This window comes from Camellia sinensis, chromosome 1 (genome assembly GCF_055761805.1).
Source record: "Camellia sinensis isolate YWXY chromosome 1, ASM5576180v1, whole genome shotgun sequence".
Taxonomy (NCBI): Eukaryota; Viridiplantae; Streptophyta; class Magnoliopsida; order Ericales; family Theaceae; genus Camellia; species Camellia sinensis.
The window spans coordinates 81,945,273-81,965,522 of NC_138961.1; the positions used below are offsets into that span (position 1 = coordinate 81,945,273).

The 20,250-nt window shown below is 39.7% G+C and overlaps 1 protein-coding gene across 2 annotated transcripts; it reads right to left on the reverse strand.

Annotated features, from left to right (window-relative positions):
• Positions 1 to 3,762: 3,762 nt before the first annotated feature.
• LOC114278480 (uncharacterized) lies at positions 3,763 to 12,695 on the reverse strand. 2 transcript variants are annotated; one of them, XM_082880422.1, is made up of 10 exons: positions 12,101 to 12,695; positions 8,996 to 9,435; positions 8,794 to 8,883; positions 8,464 to 8,703; positions 6,510 to 6,761; positions 5,700 to 6,347; positions 5,223 to 5,384; positions 4,575 to 5,123; positions 4,395 to 4,493; positions 3,763 to 4,185 (listed from the first exon to the last, which is right to left on the reverse strand). In XM_082880422.1, the coding sequence occupies exons 1-5, from the start codon at positions 12,507 to 12,509 to the stop codon at positions 6,654 to 6,656; spliced, it is 1,287 nt and encodes a 428-aa protein (XP_082736548.1). In that variant the 5' UTR covers positions 12,510 to 12,695; the 3' UTR covers positions 3,763 to 4,185; positions 4,395 to 4,493; positions 4,575 to 5,123; positions 5,223 to 5,384; positions 5,700 to 6,347; positions 6,510 to 6,653. The 2 variants fall into 2 exon arrangements, with proteins under 2 accessions (XP_082736548.1, XP_082736545.1); XM_082880419.1 differs by lacking the exons at positions 5,700 to 6,347; positions 6,510 to 6,761.
• Between the last annotated feature and the right edge of the window lie 7,555 nt (positions 12,696 to 20,250).

The following is a 20,250-nucleotide window of genomic DNA, read 5'->3' on the forward strand; positions in this document are numbered from 1 at the left end:
GAAAAATGAGGTTTATCCACCAGAGGCAAATGCCAAAGACAAAAAGGCAATACGGCAAATGGCCGTTTAATTTATCATCTGCAGGGGTAAGTTGTATAAGAGGGGTTATCTGGGAATGCACAAGCTGTGTATTGACACAGAAGAGTCTAAGCGCCTAATGAAGGCCATCTATGGGGGAGAGTGTAGAGCGCACATTAGCGGAGTAATGCTAGCCCGGAAGATTCTCAGGCAAGGTTACTATTGGTCTACCATGGAGAAGGATTGTATTGGTTTTGTTCGGCGATGCCACAAATGCCAAATTCATGCAAATCGCATGAATATCCCGACGTCAAAGCTGTACAACATGATTTCACTATGACCTTTCTCAGTCTGGAGAATTGACGTCATTGGGGCAGTTACACCGAAAGGGTCAAATGAACACGAGTACATTCTGGTGGCAATTGATTATTTTACGAACTGGGTGGAAGCTCAGTCTTATGCAGTGTTAAAAGCAACGCATGTGGCTATGTTCATTCGAAACAACATCATTTGCCGTTATGGAGTCCCGAATGAGATCATTTCAGACAATGGCTCCCATGTCAAGAAAGAAGTGATCAACTTGTTGGAGAAATATGTGGCTTTTCACAAGTCATCTACATATCGGCCGCAAATCAACAGAGCTGTTGAGGCCGCCAACAAGAACATCAAGCACATTTTGCAGAAAATGGTTGAGACTTACAGGGATTGGCTAGACAAATTGCCATTTGCTCTTTGGGGCTACAGAACTTCGATTCAGACATCTACTGGGGCAACTCCGTACTCTCTTGTTTATGGGATGGAAGCTGTTCTGCCAATTGAAATAGAGGTTTCGTCGCTGCAGGTTATGGCTGAGTATTAGATAGCAAAGGCAGATTGGCAGCAGAGCAGGTTCGAGGAACTGATGCTATTCAATGAGAGAAGGCTGAAAGAACTGTACCATGTTCAAGGATATCAACGCAAGATTGCCAAGGCTTTTAACAAGAAATTTAAGTCTCGGAATCTTAAAGAAGGGAATTTGGTGCTGAAAAACAACCGAGCTTCCATCCATGACCCTAGGGGCAAGTTCAAACCTAATTGGGCTGGTCCTATTATTATCAAAACCATTTGGTCGGGTGGAGCTGTTATTCTTATAGAGCTGGATGGCCTAGAATTTTCCTAACCAATCAACATGGACAAGTTAGAGAAACATTACCCCTGAGAGGCTTGCTAGGCTGAAAATCTGGAAGGACGACCTAGGCAAAAGTTAGAGCACAAAAAATTGAAAATAAAAAAAACTGAGCTCGCAAGGTTAAAAACCCAGAACAGGCGACCTTGGCAAAAGTTAGAGCGCAAAAGGAGAGCGTTAATACCTGAGTGAACCCAAATCGAACTACGTAAGATCTGATTCTCATCTTCGGGATACGTAGGCAACTTCATTCTGAAGTCTGGCCGTAAACACTTCCAAATTAACTATGTCTATGTGTTTGATCAAGACATCTTTGTCTGTTCGTTATTTGGAAATTTGGTTGTGATCCTTACCCTGAAAGAAGAGCCGACTACAGTGCTGAATAGTGCTATTCAGTCTAGGGGCAATTTTCCATTTCTGGATTCGGGGTTTGTACGTCTTGAGGATAGATTCTATGTGTCAGGTGGTGATTCTTATCGAAAATGGTTTTGAAAAGTTTTGATAAAAGTTGATATTGTTCAAATTAATCTTTTTACAACTTAGACCATTTTTGGACCAAAAGAAAAATTTTCAGTGCTCACAACTTCAATTTCATTAATTTCAATACAAAGTTCTCCAACTCTCGATACAAATCAAAGTTATTTTCTTTATTACATTCAAAAGGAAAACTTGAAAAGTTAGATCAAAGCAATAAACTTGGAGCATAGATGAGTCAGGCGTTCCTGCGTCCCCTCCCTGCGCTTGTGGAAGCTTCCGATGCTAAAGTAGGCCCGGTCTGTGCTTCTTCTTCAAGCCAAGCCAGACATTCGCCAGAAAGGGTGCAACTGAAATTGGGAGCAGAAGCCGGAAGTTCTCTTGTCCTCCAAGCATTGAGGTATCGAGCCAAATGTGAACCTCGGATTGTGTATGAAGCCGGGTACTCTACCCCCTCTTCTGGGCAAGTCTGGTCATGTCCGAACTGACGCTTGAACCGGAAAGGAAATTAGAATACATAGTGTGTCAGGCCAATCAGTTGAATGCCGGGTTGCCGAGCTATGCTGTAGCCCATCTCGGGCAGATCAAACTAGGGATAACGCCAAGCAATGTCAACAACAGACTTGTTGCACATCTAATGGCACCACCACCCTTCGTTTGGAAAGTCAACTAGCTGTTGGCAAAAGAAATAGCCCCGGGCTGAGTATGCAGGGCAAAAGTCCCCTACCTTCAGCTTGTCCATGAGCCATATCTGGGGAGGGATGAAAGAAAAAAGAGATTAAAGAATAGAGAGGTGTTTGTTGAGAGAAAAAGTAAAAAAATGGCTTCGAGAGAAAAACAGAGCATGAGTGTCGAGTGATGTGAGAAACACATATGAGAAAGGTTGGGAAACATTACTTAAAGAAGTAGTGGACTTCCCGTGAATTTGTTTCTCTCTAGCCGATGAAAGGCATCTAAGCCCATCAAAGTCTCAGCCAGTACCAAGCCAATGCAACTCTTGCCCTCTTTCAAACCTTGGGCTACTTCAACTAGCCGAATGCTAGACCCGCCAAAACTAGGGGCAAGAAGGAAATGTGCTAACATGCACAAACAAAGGGCATGTTGTCAAAAACCTCGCCAAAGAAGATTACCCCAGTCACCGATGTCAGAAAACCAATGAATTAAACTGGGATATCTAGCTCTCCGTTGTGAACCAAGGATTAGGCATCGTGTAAAGTGAGCCCACACATCCTTCCCAAAGCTTGGATGTGAGTAAAACGGGGCTGAGGCAAGATTTCCTCATCGCGTCGGGATTCCATTAGCACTTGAAATTCTTCGATTGTCGGACATATCTCTTGTCCCCCGAAGCTAAAGACGTGCGTAATCGGGTTCCAACATCTAGCCACGGCATGTAGGAATGGAAAACAAAGCGAAGAACGACTCAGCAAGAATAGTGCATTTATGCTGAAACCCCGGAAATTCAACTTTTCTGAGCCATCTAAAGTTGCAATCCAATTCGAGAGTTTTTCAGCAAAGAATAGCTCTATTTGTGAAGAGTTTGCAACTGAAATGAAGAAAACACGAAGTCTGAATCTTTTGTAGAAGATAAGGCAGTAAGTGAAAGCCAGGTGTCAACATTCTGGAAGTTCCTCACATTGGTGGCTGACCGGCCACTGGTGATGGCTGACAGACCACCTTGGTAGCCGACCGGCCACCTCTAGTGGCCGACAGAATCAATTCATGGCCGACAGTCCTTTTGCAGACCTGCTATCCACTTTTGTGTTGAGAGTGCTAAGAACCTTTGTTTTGTTCTGCTCTTCGTATATGTTAAGGTCCTATTTTGAGTCTTTTTAGTTTTAGCAAGTTTGTTGTGTTGTATTTAAGTTGTTTAACGAGCTGTTTTGTTCATTGAGTTGTTTATCGAGCCGTTTTGTTGTATATCGGATTGTTCTGTTATTTATCGAGTTGTTATTTTGATTATCGAGTTGTATTACTTTGTTTATTTCAGTTGTTGGTCAGTTCGTTACCTGATTCAGACTGTTGTGACATTACAAGTATTTGATTTTCAATGTCAAATTCAATCTCATTTTCATGCAATGAGGTGCTTATGATGCAAAATACAACACTTTTTCAAAAAGCTTGGTTTTCATTCCGATCATGGTTGTTTTTACAAAAAGTGCAGTACAAGTTTTTAAAGCAAAATAATAAAAAAACTCGTCTGAAGCTATACAAAGTGCTAACACTACTAATAAGAGAAACTACGCAAAAATACAAATAGATCAACGCCAGCTATCTCAAGCTCGATAGGCCATTTTGGTCCTCTTCCTGGGCGAGGACTCAGAGTTGTCTCCATCTGTGCCGTTGTCTGAACCGGATGCTGAACCGGAACCGGAGCCACTGCTGCTCTCTGCCTCAGAACCTGGCTCAGTAGCATCGCTCCTAGCTCGGTCTCGACTGCGTGCTGGAGCCTGTCTCTCTCTCCCTGCTGTCGGAGGAGGTATTGATGGTCCTGGTGCTGCTGCCGTTGATGCTGTCGATAAGAGTGGAACCTGAAAAGGCAGTTGTCATATGTCAGCCACAGTATGTGTATCAGATGCAAGTATGGTATGTAGAATGAATATATGCAGAAGTCAGGTATAGTGTATGAATTTAGATGCAGTATATCAGTGCAGCGTGGAGAAATTTTCAATTGAAATGTCAGTTTCAGTGTGTCAATGGAAATGTGATGGCTGGAATGTAAGAAAACTGAAGAAATAACCTGAATGTCGTGGAAGCCGAGCAATGCCTCCCTCCTCAATATCATGCCCTCGAATGAGGCTAATAGCTCTAGCAGATCCTCGATGTATCTAGGAGGAGCCTACAAATGCATTGGGAATGATCAATGTCCAGAGCGAACAAATATCAGAAAGAGATGGGAAAACTAAAATGTGGTACATACCGGAGGTGCGTCCTGGGCTCTAGTGTATCTGTGTCCCGCTGCAGTAGGCTCAATCGGGATCTGATATGCCTCCCCAGTATACCGCCAACATGTGAGTGCAGTAGGCAACTCTGGCTAGCCGGTCCTCTGCCTCGTCTGGGTGGCCCCTCTACCACGCGCCCTGGTCGCCTTGGGGACTCCGACTCTCTCTCTCATAGCTGGAACTCTTATCCCCTCACCTCCGTGAATATCGGTCAAGGGAGGCATGAGGTGTGTCTCAATGAATGTCGCATAATCACCCTCCCCCAAGTAGTAATCGGCGTCCAAGCCTCTGGTAAACTGGATCATCTCCTGGGAAGTGAGCTGCTCTGTAGCTCTCATAGATGGTGGGGGCCCCATGGGAACTATCGGCTGCGACAAACCCAGGGTCTGGCGTACGAAACGCTCTCCTAAAAACCAGGCCCGGCAAATCGGACCCTCGAATAGAAGCCGAAAACGGGTGGCCCCCTGAGCTCCAGCAAACTGGTCCCCGACTCCCTCAGGCATCATCGCCCAAGGCTGCCACGTGATCTGTAAATAGAGAATGCACAACTTGTTAGTTGCCATTAGAATCTTACAATATAAATAAGAACTGAAGCAGAATAACATTAACTGTGAATTTTGAGTTACCTCTGCTGCAGTCACAGTGTCAAAGTACCGGCGGAAGAATGAAAAAGTCTTTCGGGTCCTCCGTAGACATCTCCCGTCATACCGGTGAGAGTACGGCACGACAGGAGGCATCTCCACCTCTGGCTCTGGGGCAAGGGCCGGGAAATAGGCATATACCCAAAGCTGTAAAAAGAAAAGGGCCATATTGAGTATACAGCAAAACACAGGGAATACAGAAAGCAGAATGTGTATGCAATGTCTAGAGAATGCAGAACACAGGGAATGCAGAAAGCAGAAAATGTAGAATACAGAATGCAGAAAGTAGAATGTGTGTGCAGTGTACAGAAAGTACAGGTGTGAGTATAGAAAGCAGAATATGTGTGCAGTGTACAGAAAGTACAAGTGCGAGTGCAGAAAGTAGAATGTGCAGTATATAGAAAGTACAAGGGCAAAGCAGAAACCATGACAGGAAATGCAAAGCAAAAAGATAAAACATACCTCCCAGGCTCTCCAATAGCCGCCGACCCTGTTCCCGCTCCTGCGGGATGTCGAGCTCATATATCCATATAATGTCGCAAGGCCAGCACCGGCCCAATCATAAATATGGACCTGAGACAAATCCACCAATGCACACAGGAGATACAACCCAACAGTGTTCGCTCTATCGGCGAACAAAGTGGTGCCGAAGAGGAACATCAAGAAGCCTCGGGCGTAGTGCGCGACCTCCTCTGGAGTCTCTGGCTCTCTCCCTCGAAACTGCTCTGCAAACCAGCTATATCGTACCATCCCCGATCGGAAGAGAGGTGGGTGTGCTCCTAGCAGGTAGATCTATGCAGCCTCCCATTCACCCATATCTGTATCATAAGGGATCGGACGACCCCCTACCTCTATGCCAGTAAGCATAGAGAAATCATATGGAGTCATCGTCATCTCTCCCGCGGTAGAGAAGTGGAAAGAGTTGGTGGTATCCCACCACCTCTCTACCAATGCTCCAAGTAGAGGTCGACTCGCTATGAGGTGTGATAGCCCCATGCAGAACAAGCCGAAGCCAGCCTCGTCAACAATGTGGCGGACACCATCGGGGAGCTCCATATACCACTCCCTCGCGGATGTGGCTCCATAGCCTGTGATAGACCGCGAATCCTCCTGTGATCAGAACGAGCAGGTGAAAGGCAGTGTAAGAAATACAATGCAAGAATATGTTTGAAACCAACAAGTGAAAAGTAGTGTAAAAAATACAGTGCAAGAGTGTGGTTTAAGCAATAAATGCAAGGTGCAGTGAAGAAAACATGAGAATACTGTGTATACCTCAGTGGCGCCGTAAGATAAATGGGAGGCCGGCTCTCGTAACAAAAGATCATCTTGTGCATCTCGCTCAAACCCTTTGAAATGCCGGACACTCTCAGGTGGTAGCACATACGTCTGAGGATCATATGTCGTCGGGTCGAAGCGTCAAACCTTGGGTGGAAGTAGCACAGGCCCGAGCTCTGCCTCCATCTCTGGGAAAAATTGGGGTGGAATCTCTGGGGAAGCTCCGTCATGAGGAACATCGTCCGCCATCTGGAAAGAAGATGAGAAAGTGGTAGAAAATGAGCAAGATAGGTGGAAAATGCCAAAAGTCAACTCAAGTCAACCCTACGAGAGAGAAAAGGGAAGAAAAGGTCAAAGCCTGGGAAAAGGCACAGAACCCAAAGAGGATTTAGCAAATCAAACATCTGTGGGACGTTGGAAAACGCATATAAAGCACAGATCTAGAGGGGAAAACTATCTAGAGAGAGAAAGAGAGGGTTTTCGAGTTTGGAGAAGTGTAGAAATGAAGTTTGGGTGTGTTTACTTAAAGACCCGTGGTGAAAAGACCCATTTGGCCCCGATCTGTCATCGGTGGCCGACAGTGCTTAGGGGTGGCCGACACCCTCCTCTGGTGGCCGTCCAGTGCCCAATGCTCCTAAATTAAATTTTGATGCTGTTTTGTGTCCTTGTTTCTCAAGAAGTGTAAGGAAAGTTTACTTTTACTATATCTTTGTTAAGATTTATAGATTGTGTTAGATTGTTTCTACTGGGCTTTGGCTCACCCTATGTGGGCAAAACATTTCAGGTACTGGTGATATATTTCTGCCAAGGCAATGACTTGGAAGGATTGGGAGCAAGAGCTTCTCTTTTGTTGTAATTATTTTGTATAGTCAAGGGCTTTAAATGTATTGGACTTAAAGTCTATTTTTATTGTAACTAAGAACCTACTTTGGAAAGTTGTAAACATTTAGGGCATTTATTATTTGTTTTTCTTCCAGTTTCTATCTCATACTGTGTTATATGCTGTAGATTCAGGGATAGGCTCGTGAATGTATAATTGCATATGCCACTCTCTTGTATAACTGGATCTCATGTAATAGGACTTTATACTCTGATTCTAATTGTCATTTACTTATCGTCTTGGTTGGTTTATTGTTTTATTTCGAGGCCTTACATTACTAGTACCGATGAAGCATGGGCACTTCCGGGTATTGATACTTTGGATGGTTACTTTTGTATACGTATCGAGTACATGAAACATGTCAAATTTTGTCTTCTTAAATTCTAGATATACCTATTATACACACAAGCCGTATCTTAACCTAAATAATACTTTCTTCTATACAAAGGTGAAGTTAGTTTCGTTGAATTTTTTTTTATGTATTGCATGATTTTAAATTAAAACTTTGGTTTGTAAGTTATTTAATATAATGACATTTAATTTTGATTTATACCTAACTTTTGGCATTAAATGTTAATTGTAGGTTGAATCTTAACAAACTAAACCACTTAACTAATTTTTGCATTACTCCAAATAAAAAATATATATATATATATATTTTACGAACGCACCCCGCCATACCCGTATCCTATTTTTTTTTAAAATTTACCATACCAACATACTCGTATTGTACCAATACCAATACATGTACACGTGCTTCATAGGTTTTAACCAATTGGACGATGATTAAGCCATGTCAAAATTTAGGTGTCTACTGTCACAACACAGAACACTAATTAAAACACATGACTAAGATGTCACAATTTTTGACCTAATATTAAAAATCCTAGTAGATGGAGCACCTTTCACGACGACACACCTTTGGGCTAAGTACCTCCCAAAAATGACTTTCAGGTCCAAATGCACAAGTTTTATATAATTCATCATCAAGAATTAAAGTATTTTTGTTACCAACATATTTTTCTCAATTTATGACTTTCCACAAACACTAGCAGGACTCAGATTTCTAACCTGAGACCGAATTTCTTGATTTGGGTGCATTGGGGTTTGTGCAAAAGCAACCTTAGCACTTCTATCACGACCAAAGACAGCATCCGGCTTTCTTAGTCTTTGAAATGCTGCCATTGCATCCGAGTGGGTGCTGAACTCCAAAAGAGCAAAACCTTTGATCTTCCCTTCTTTTTGAGGATCAGCTGGCAAATATATCTCTTCAATATTTTCAATTCCATAGCTTTTCAATGTTCCCAGCACCTTCAGAGGGAAAGAAACAAACGATGTCAGATCATCAATGCAAGGGTGACCTTCAGTAACAATGCAAGGATGTGTGTATCAAAAGCTTACACGCTCTTTTGTCCATAATTTGCAGATGTTGCCCATATAAAGAGTATCATTATCCTGGCTTGCTGATATTATAATGTGTTTGCCTCTCACCTTGCCAGAAGAAAAGACCACATTATTGCCATCTTAAATTAACATTTTGAAAATTATGCTTTTATTTTTCCTTTGCAAAGAAAATTTCATATTAAAAGTCAATATATAAAACCTGGATCCCTTCGTTCAATGCAGAAAGAGCATTCTTTGCTTGCTCAACAGTCATGTATTGAATAAAGGCAAATCCTCTACTCTTATTTGTAGTTGGATTCCTTACTATCCTAGCGGCTTTTAATTCCCCAAACTTTCCAAACACTTCAATCAGATAGTCCTCAACGGCCCCTTTATCCAGTCTTCCAATAAAAATTTCGAAATCCTTTTTTTTCTTCCTGTCAGTGATGTGATTATTGACAAATTCAGCAGGCTGTTCCTCATCTTCATTATCTTCTTCATTGTCCCCGATATCTTCCTCATCCTTTGCACCCACTTCACCCCCTTCTTGCCCATCACTACCGTCATTGAGAACAGGAAAATTGTCATTGTCTACAAATGCCTCAGCATCATCAATTTGAGCAGCAGCAGTTCCTTCTTCAGATGAGTTCTGTTCTGCCACTATAACAATTACTTACTGTCAACTGATGACCCTGATCATAGTAACACCAAGGAATTGCATACAGATACACAAGTAGTTCAAAATAGAAATGAGAAAAACAGTGCCAATAGGGAAAACAAGGACAAACGTGGATACACATCAGAGAAACCACATGAAGTTAAACAGATAGGATTAGAATGGGCACCTAATGAGTCTGAGAAACATAGTCAGGTGCTCAAACTTCGGATAAACAATATAATAATAGCTGAGTGCAGAGGGTAAGTTATCACAACACCTTTATTGAATTCACCATAATTATGTCATTTGTTGTAAACACTGTAAAAAATATATTTTTATCTTTCTCATCTCTCTTCTACTGATAACACAATTTAAGAGAAGTGGCGCGAAGGCAAAAAACAAAAGGACTCAACTCAAAAAGCCATGGACTGAGTTCCCCCCAGTGGTGCCTCAATTGCCAATGCATGCTCTTATTTGTATCGAAACTGTAACGGTTCATCGTTATTTTTCTTTAGTTCCAGACAGTGGCAAATTCAATAACAACAAAGCACATGTTCTTTCCATTCATTCATTAGAAGAGGCCATTGTGCAGAATAGTTCAATCAATCTAGGGTGTTGGAAGTGGTGGACTAGTTACGAAACTGACGACTGGCTTTAATTGCACAAAATAACATCCATAGCCTCAAATTCACATTTTCACACTCAACAGCCCAAGTCTCATACCACCACCAAGAAATAACCCCAATTTATACATTCATATAGTGTTCTTCAGCAAAGGGAGGGAAAAGAGTAGATTGGGAATTCAGAAGATGTGGAGAAATTATGGATAGTGCTTTCATCCATTCTTATTCTTGTTATAGAGCCTCACTCAACCAAGAATTCAAATAATTGCTGGGTGAAATTGCAGCCCAAGGTACAAATCATTGAGCAAGGAGAAGGAAACACAATGAAGTTAAGATAGCAGCAATTGAGTGACTCAAGCCTTCATGTGGTTCACTTCTTCTTTAGTGTAGTCAAAATTTACTCTCCCCCGAGGATAAAAGACATCTTATCTACATATATATATATATATATATATAATCATATTTATAAGTATCTGAGCAAAGACTGCCCACTCTTAATCGCAAATCAATGATCTGGAACCAAAAGAAAAATCTGTGAACACTTCAAACCATTTGTTTTGTTACATATTTGTTTTCTTAATTTAAAAGCTACCTCTTGACACCCTTTTGCTTGACTAGTATAGTGCCTCCAAATTGAGATTTTAGGTCATGTTTGATTCAAAAGACTAATAGTGAAGTATTAATAATCCTATTAAATTAGTGTAGGATTCACTATCCAATTGGATTAATATCCATTGGATTAATAATCCCACCCCTACCCCATTACTAATAATCCTACAAATTTGTTGGATTAATTATCCATTGGATTAATAATCCTAAACCAAAATGTTAAAACAAACATGAGATAATTGGGCCTACGAATTAATAATCCTAATCCCATGCTCTAATCCACCCAATCAAACATGCTGTTAAGGTATTAGTGCTACCTGAAATCTCAGCCAGAGATTAACAGAGTTTTCAGGCAAAATTAACAGCCTCAGGCCTTGAAAACATTATTATCATGATAAATTAGGCGAATGACCTTGTCAAATTATCCATGAATCATCTTTTATTTGCTTTTAAAGTTGATTGTGTATCAATAACATTTCCTAGGCCCACTAAAATCTTTAAATTGACGGGGATCTTCAAAATTAATCCTCAGTGGAAAGAAGATGACAATCATCTGATAATAATATATTTATCTTTACTCAAAAATGAAATTTAAGTTTCGGAAAACATCAAAATAAATGATAATTTATATACGAACACCATCATCCCTTAATCTCTCTTTTCATTTGACTTAATTCTTTGTAGTATGTGGAGCATTTCCAATCCTTACTCTCTTCTTTTATCAAACTTGAGTGAAAATTTGGTTAAAAGTTTGATCCGGTAAGGAACACTCCAATCTTTACTATAAAAAAAAAATCGTCCATTATTTGCGAAAGAAAATAATTTAAAATCTTTATCATTTTTAAAATTTCATCAAATTTGAGTAGCCTTGCGCTTTGAACAGGTCGAGACAAGGCGCAGCTTAGGCACTGAGGGCGAGGGTTTTTTTTCAAGGCGCGAAGCGTGGGCTTCATGGGCTTTACCTATTTGTCTACTCCAACTGTTGATTAAGTGCCTTTTGTGGGCATACACAGGAATTCAAAACTCCTTAATATAAAATGACTAAACGTGGTCAAAAGAGAGCAAAAAGTGATAAAAGATTGAGTATTATGCTTTATATCTTTTGTTGGATATTTCTAATTTTTAAAAGATTAAATGTTATGTTTAAATATTATCAAAAATAGTTATAATTTTTGAAATTTTACATATATTTGTAATGTTGAAAAGTTTGCCTATTTTATAATTTTGCTTTTCTTTTATTACTTGTTCTGCGCGCACCTCGCCTTGCACTTAGGCGATAGGATAACTTATCGCCTCGGTGCACCTAGAGCCTTTTAAAACACTGGAATTGGTGAAGGATTGGAGATGCTTTTATACAATATAATGCAATTGAATTCAGCTCAACTCTAATTTAAGAACAATCAATCAGACGCTAAGAAAAAGTTATAACCATTACCAACATGTATTCCTTCATTCTGTTTACCCTCTACTTCTTCTTCCTCAGCTGCATTGTCAAACTTGTCATGATCACCCTCCATTCTTTCTCCATCCTCCATAAAGCTCACAGTATTGACATTGACGTTCCTCTCCTCCTCCTTAACCTTCGTTTCCACTGCTGTACTCATTACAGCCTCGTTTGCATAATTTGAGTCTAAAACCCTAAGTTCTTGCTTGATTTCCACTCCGGCGATCACCAGCGGCGCCACCTGTTCGCCGCCTTCGTCCTTCACCGCAGCAGATAGAGCTTCTTGGCCTTTGTTCTCCGACTCCGGCACTGTGTTGCTCTGGTCGGCCAGACTCAATTCGAGCACCGATTGTTTCGATTTCCATGTCGACTTCCTACGAGTTGGCAATCGAGGGGGCATGGTCTGGTCTGCTTGTCTCTCTCTCTCTCTCTCTCTCTCTCTCTCTAAATTCTCTCTTTCTATATGTGGAGAATGTACAAAATGTAAATATTAGCTATTGAAAATGAAGAACAAACAATGTAGGTAGGGTTTTACAGAGAAATTGAGAGAGTGCAGAGCCTACCCAAAAAAAGAAAAATTACTGATGGAGGAAACCTCTCTTGATTTGTTTAAATATAAATTGTTTTTTATAATTTAGAAAATTATAAATATTTTTTTGTCAGAATTTTTTATTTAACAGAATTAATTAAAAAAGTAAAATTTCTAACTGTTCACCAATACAATAATAAAATTATCTGAATTATTAACTGAAATAAAATTTTAATATTATTAAAACTGTTAATTAACTTAATGATTTATTAATAAAATGACCTATTTATTATGAAATTAAAAACCTTAAGGGGTATAATGTAATTTTTAGAATCACACGACATAAATTGTAATTTAAATAAATCTCAAGATATGTATTTGTAATTTATTCAAAAAAATTATTGTTTTGATTTCATTTAAATGAAATTTGATGTGAAAGGATAGTTGTTTAAAAAAAAAATTATTAATTTAAGTTTATAGTAACAGAATGTTAAGAAAATACTATAATTTTTTATTTTTTTATTTGAATGAGAATTTTTTTTTTTTTTTTTTTGCCTAAGGTCCCTCCTCTACTTTTGATAGGAGGAGAGGTCCTTTATAATATGTTTTGATGGCTAAGGTCCCTCAAATTTATTTTAGGTTGTAAAGTACCTAAATTACCCTTCCTTTATAACATAAATTTGTTTGAATATTATATTGTTGACTTAACTGATTGATTTTGGAAAACAAATTTGAAGTGGAGATTTTGTCGGAGTTTTCATCGGAGATTTCAGTGGAGATTTCATGGTGGAGATTTCAGTGGAGTTGACGAGAAAGATTGGTACGATCGTGTAGATTTCGTTGGAGATTTCGTCGGAGATTTCAGTGGTGTTACAGTGTGTTGATCACGTAGTGTAGACGCGCCCGCGTGGGGCCCCGCTACTACAGTTCGGACTCGATTTGTTGTCACGGTTCTAAGTCTGAACCAAAGAGTCCAAATCCGGCAAATCGTTTTGAGAAACAGATTTTTTTGAAAAGAAGTGTCAAACATGGACTGCTTTGCCAGATACAGAGTCGCCACCTAAATATTTTAAAATGGGGAAATTTAGGAAACCCTGACTCGGTGCCGAAAGCCACGTGTCCGTCATCACCAAAGTTGCCTTGGCTCGGGAGCTTGGGTACGATTGGGGAAGGTCAGCTATGAGCACCCCCTCTCGCCCGATCCGAAGATCGGCCTCTACTAACCGTGATATCCATTTTTGAAAACGTTATGTGTTCTTATTCCATTTATTAGCCTAGAATTACTATGTTATGTGCACAACAAACAAGTATACACTAGATTGCCTAATTCGGAAATAAGCATTGCCTATTCGTTTGTTTCGGAAAAATGTTTTGGAATTTGCTACCCGCAAGTAGGCTAAAACATGGATTTCAACGAGTATTTCCGACTTAGACAATCCAACCTTCACCCACAAGCATTCAAACAGTTTATCACATAAATATCTAGCCACATGGTAAGCATGCTGTCATGGTAGCATTCACACGCATACTGTATGCTAAAGCATAAATGCTTACCTAGTACTCCAAGCCAAAACAATAAACTCGTTAGTAAACAATGCATGATCCAAGTCCATGTTTAAATGTCTAATGCAACACATACAGGATGCAATTAGAGTAGGCTCGGCTAACCTAAGCATGGGATGTGAAATGCAATCAATTGACGCACGTATTCAATTTGGAATTGAAATACAAATGTAGTTAGCATGATGTACCGAGCCCGGTGCGTGCGAGACAAATGCATGGATGCACGCATGCGCAGCATAAGGTATGCTAATTTAAACATGACCTATTACTAACCATTAAAGCAGGTAAGTAAAAGGGAGAAAGAAGTGGGGGTTGGAAGTCATGCACACACTCACCCACACTTATTACAAGTTTACCCTCGCTCGGAGGGACCGAAAGAATAATACAGTTCGAATAATGAATTAACTATCCTAGCTAATTAATTATTACAAATTACCTAATTAGTTAACAAATTAACTAAACTAGGAAAGAAAAACAGATAAGCCGCCTCGGGAAAAGAGCCCAATGCGATGCATGCTCGGTTCTGCTTGGAAGTACACTGCCATACATGAGCTGCCTCTGTTTCCGCTTTTATACTTCTCTGAAGACTTTCAAAGTCTCAGGATTGCTTCCCTGGACACTGGGAGACACCACCGACTGAGTAGGATATCCACCGGCAGTGGTATATGGTCACCGGCTGTTGGTGAAGATATCGGCCTAGGAGGGATTGCTGGTCGGCACTGAACACTGCCGGTCGGCAGGGAATGCCTGCAGAACCTGCAATCGACAACAGCAGAGGACAAGGCAGAGTATGGCAATGCAATTCACACAATGTATGCACCAATCATGTTCCTTATCATGTGAGTGAGTCAAAGGGACATGTTCCTTGGTCCTCGGATCACCAATCGCGCATTTCCATGCGTGATGGCCCAAGAGACCAAGTGTGCACATTTTGATGTTAAGTGCAATGCAAACCAACAAACCAAAGGGGTCCAATCCCTATCACTAAATCAAGGGACAAGATATGCATGTTCAATGCAACCTAAGCATGTTAGTTAGGGATGCAACATGGCAATGCAAACAAGCAAGCAATGAACAAGCATGCAAGCTAGTGGACATGCAAGACATGGTGCAATCAAAGCATGCAAAGTGTAAGACATATAACAACATGTAAAGATTGGACTTAAACATGATTTGGGCAGCTCTAATTAGGCCCAAAACAGTGGCCATAAGTGCCCAAAATGAAGGACTAATGGCATGCAAACATGCATGTATACAAGGACCAACACTTAGGCATAAAGGGACAATTCTCAAGCACACTTGAAAGAGGCCTAACATGGACTAATGGCATGCAAGGTAAGCATTGAAAAACATGTTACAAAAGGTGCTAAGCCAATTAAACAAGACAAACATTAGCATGCAAACAAAGCCAAAAACCCAAGGCAAGCCAAGAGGCTTAAACCAAGTCTAAATCAACCAAGCCTCACAAGGCTAAGAGGATTTAAAACAGGTCTAAGGCAGGCCTAAACAACACCCAAGGGGCACCTAGATGGCATCTAAGTGGCTCAAACTCAGAAGCATGCACAATGACCAAAACATGGAGCATGCAAGACAAGCTTTCAAAGCTTCAAAGAGGCACCCAAGGCAAGCATACAAGCATGTTAAAGGGACTGAAATAGCATGGCAAATGGTCCCACCCACTAAATTAAGGTAAGGATGCATGCTATACATTCACACACTTAAGGCCAACAAGCCAAAAATGCAAAGGGACTATACTAAGCATGCCAAAGCCGACCCAACCAACTATGGACAGACCTTAAACATGGCAAAATAAGCATGAAAGATTCACAAGGCTAAGCCTAAAACATGCTAGAACAAGGGTTTACAACCTAAGGCATGTTAAGGCAACAAAGTGGCATTACAAGGTAGGTATGCTAAGCATGCATGGTGTACCAAAACCAATTAAAAACAGAGGCATATTATGACATAATAAGCACAAAAAATAGCCAAGGCATGGTCAACAAAAAGCTTAGCTAGGTGCTCCCTCAAGAGGTCAAAAATGGTCCATTTCAAGGACAACAAGGAGAGGGGGTGGCCCTCTCCTTCTTGGGACTTCAAGGCACCATCCTTACCACTGAAATCTTGAGGGATTTCAGTGGTGAGGAGGCCCAAACACCAAAGTCTCGGAGCTCACTCAAAATAGCACAAAATGGGGCCTCTCAAGGCCTAAGAGGGGTCAAACACCTCCAATCCACAAAACACTCTAAACAAACTACTTAGAGGGCCTAAAAAAAGAACTTTTTTGTATTATACACTAAGCTCAAAAACAGTTTTAAGATAGGCAAAAATAGTATGCAAAAATGGGGAATAAAGGGACAACTTCTTACCCTTGAAGACCCTCTTCACCAATGAAGCTCCGGCAGCTTCTTTGTGCTCAAAACAGCCCAAGAACCTCAAGAACAACCTCTGGTCCTTCAAGAAACCAAGGAAATGTGTAACACTATGTGTTTGTGTGCAATAGTAAGACACAAACACACTTATACACACACAAAGGCCAAATGAGAGAGAGGTATAGAGATAGAATATATGAATGGAACCCTAAACCTAAAACCAGAGCTCTCACACAACTTTTCTCTCTAAAATGTCTAACCTAGAGCCAAGAGGGGAGGGCTCCTCTTATAGAGGAGCCAATCTTGTAAAGCTTACAAGGTTAGCTAACAAGAAGTCCATCCCTCCATACACGTGTATGGAGGGGAACAAAATGCCATACAGCTGCATTAAAATATCTGCAAAAGCAGATGAACAGTAATCGGCTGCTCAAAAATGCCATTTTGTCAAAATGGAGTGCCGACCGGCAACAAAGAATGCCGACCGGCAATATACATTGCCGATGGCATCAAAACACCAGCCGGTGGCCTCTGGCCATGGCCGGTGATGTGTGGGGATGCCTCAAAAGGCATTCCCTGCCCCTCCAAGGCAAAACACAAGTGTTTGGTGCCAAACCAGACACTAAATAGTCGAGTTCGGAGATCCTGAGGCAAGACGCGTAGCCGAGACCTCCAGGAACTCCAAACCAACACAAACATGGATGATCACCGGGTGTTTAAATGGTGACGTCCAAGTCTTGAGGACGGTCAAAAATGAGGTGTCTACACGTAAATTTTCAGTGGAGTTGAATCAGGTTTGTTTCGATGGAGATACCACATGCATTTTGATTTTTGTTTTGAATTTTTGTTTAGAGAGAGGCCAACTTGATAGAGTTGATTTTTATTTTTTGAATTAATTTTTTATTATTTGTTTTTTAATCAATTTCAAAGAGTGTTGACAGTGTGTTGATCGCGTAGGTTTTTGAGTGGAGTTGAATTAGGTTTGTTTTCGATTTAGATTCCACATGGATTTTGATTGTTGTTTTGAATTTTTGTTTAGAGAGAGGCCAGTTTGATAGAGTTGATTTTTATTTTTGGAATTAATTTTTCATTCTTTGTTTTTTGATCAATTTCAAATAGTGTTGACAGTGTAGGTGATTTTGATGTTTAGAGTTCATTTTTGGTGCTCTGTTTTTTATTAACATGCTGATCAATGATAAGTTTTGTTCTATGTTTTTTCAAACCACAGAAATTTCATTTTCTGCACTTTTGTTTGTGTAGTCCAGAGGAAATTATAAGTGCATATGAACATATTATTAGAAGTTTCTAATGCAGATAGAATATGAGAAAGTGAATGTAAGTTCATAAATTTCTCTGGACTTGTATTTGTAGTTCAGAGAAAATTGTAAGTTTGTTACTCACTTTCAGTTTGTAGTTCAGAGAAAAGTATATGTTTGTAGAAGATGAATAGAAGTTTTTGTTTCTCTAAGAAAAAGTTATTTTTTGTGTTTTTTCTTTTAGTTTAGATGGACAATGCAGTGTTTTTTGTTATCTTGAAGGTGTATATAAGTTTGTAAATTTCTCTGAATTTTTCTATGAGTGCAATATTACAGAATGACGCATAGAAAATTGTTAGCTTGTAGTGAGGTGAAAATCATGTTGAAGCCTATAATTTCATAACAGATATTCTATGTGATTTTTTTTCTATAATTGTGTTTAATAGTTAGCAGTAAATTTCTCTGTGATTCATTAAGTTTCTATGATTTTGTTTTTTATCATCTTGAAGGTGAATATCAGTTTGTAGATGTCTTTGGACTTTTATTTTAAGTTCAGAGAAAATTATAATTTTTAGAAATTTCTCTGGACTTTTATATTGTTCTTGTGAAGTGTTTCTATGTTAAACAAATTATCTTTGTTGTTTTTTGTTTCAGTTTCAATAGACAGTGCAGTGTTGTTACTGTGCAAATATGGGAATGATACTATTGTCATTAATGTTTCATGCGAATTGAATTTTGAGGAATTGGTTGGCACTTTGTGTAAAACATGGGAGAATTTGAAACCTGAGACTATGTGTATTTCATATTCTATTTTGGGCCATCCGAATTGTATGGTTCGAAATAATATTGATTTTCTGGATATGTTGAGGGTTGTTTGTGCACGCGGTGTTGATATAGTTGATGTTTCAGTTAGTAGATGTAGTACTTCTGATGAAGAGGATGAAGTGGGGTCTAATTGGGTAGATGTTGTGGATGGTGAGTGTGATAGGCTAGTGGATGTTGAAAGGAATTCACTCTCTAAGTTTTGTTCTCACCAAGAAAAGGTGTTATTGTCGGTTAGTCGGCGGAATAATATTACGAGTGTTGGACAAAAGTTTGAGGGTGGTGTGGTTGAGTTTCGTACTTTTTTATGCAAGTATGCTATTGAGGTTGGTTTTTAGTTTACGTATGTTAAAAATGACAAGCTGAGGGTTACGGCAGAATGTGCATATAAGGAATCAAGGGGATGTATGTGGCGTGTACATGCTTCTATTGAAAAAACAAATGGGTTCTTCTACATAAGGACTTTGAACAATGAACATACGTGTGGTGTGGCGGTTCATACGAGTAAACATTCGAGGATGACTTCCAGCTTAGTTTTTGGGCTGATACTTGAAGAGGTAAGTGCAAAACCTTTAACTCGTCCAGTGGATGTTGTGAAAGAAATGAAAGACAAGTATGGGGTCTCAATCAGTTATAACTGTGGTTGGTTGGGTGTTGAACAAGCAAAATATAATACATATGGGGATTCTTGTTTGTCATTTGATCAATTACGGTGGTATTTTGATGAGGCATTGAAGAACAATCTAGGTAGTCGTTTTGAGTTAGATTTTGAAGATAACAAGCATTTCAAAAGAGTGTTTGTGGCTTTTCATGCATGCATTGCTGGTTTCAAATATTATCGGTCATTGCTTTTTCTTGATGGAACATTTTTGAAAGGACGATACAAAGGAGTTATACTTGCTGCAACGGGGAAAGATGGGAATGAAGGTAATTGTAAATATATCTAATTTTATCTAAGTATGTAAATTTTCTATACATGTAGGAATTGAGTGAATGTGAATTTTCTCTAGTTTTGGCCACTGCGTGGATTTTCTATTGTTGTGGCCACTGTGAGAATTTTCACTGGATTTTGGTCAGTGTATGAATTTTCTCTGGATGTTGTCATTGTGTGAATTGTATCTGTAGGTGGTCACTAAGTGAATTTTCTCTGTATATTATGATTGTGTGAATTTTCTCTGTAGCTGGTCACTAAGTCAATTTTCTCTGGATGTTGCCAATGTGTGAATTTTCTCTGGAGTTGGGCACTAAGTGAATTTTCTCTGGATGTTGGCAGTGTCAAACTTCTCTGGTTGTTTATTGTTCTATTTTTCTCTACATGTGTATATCTAATATGCTTGTTCCTATTTGTTTTGTAGGTTTTTTTCCTGGAGCTTTTGCTATTATTGATGCTGAGAATAAAGACAATTGGTGTTGGTTTCTTGAACATTTATGTGGAGTATTAGGATCAGAAAGGGTGATAAGTTTCATATCAGATCGACATTGTGGAATTGTGGAGGGAATTGCTAGGTTTTTCCCTAACTGCTTTCATGGATTTTGTTTGGAATATCTAAAGAGAAATTTGAGGGATAAGTTGTCATGTGGAAACACAAATTTGGTTAGGGAGAC

Excerpts from the sequence above, each read along its gene's own strand:
- LOC114278480 (XM_082880419.1), bottom strand. The coding sequence starts at position 12,509 with ATGCCCCCTCGATTGCCAACTCGTAGGAAGTCGACATGGAAATCGAAA. Across the intron at positions 5,385-8,463 it reads ATCAAGAAATTCGGTCTCAG|CTTTGGGTATATGCCTATTT; the intron begins GTTAGAAATCTG and ends TTCTTTTTACAG. Across the intron at positions 5,124-5,222 it reads ACACTGTGACTGCAGCAGAG|ATCACGTGGCAGCCTTGGGC; the intron begins GTAACTCAAAAT and ends CTCTATTTACAG.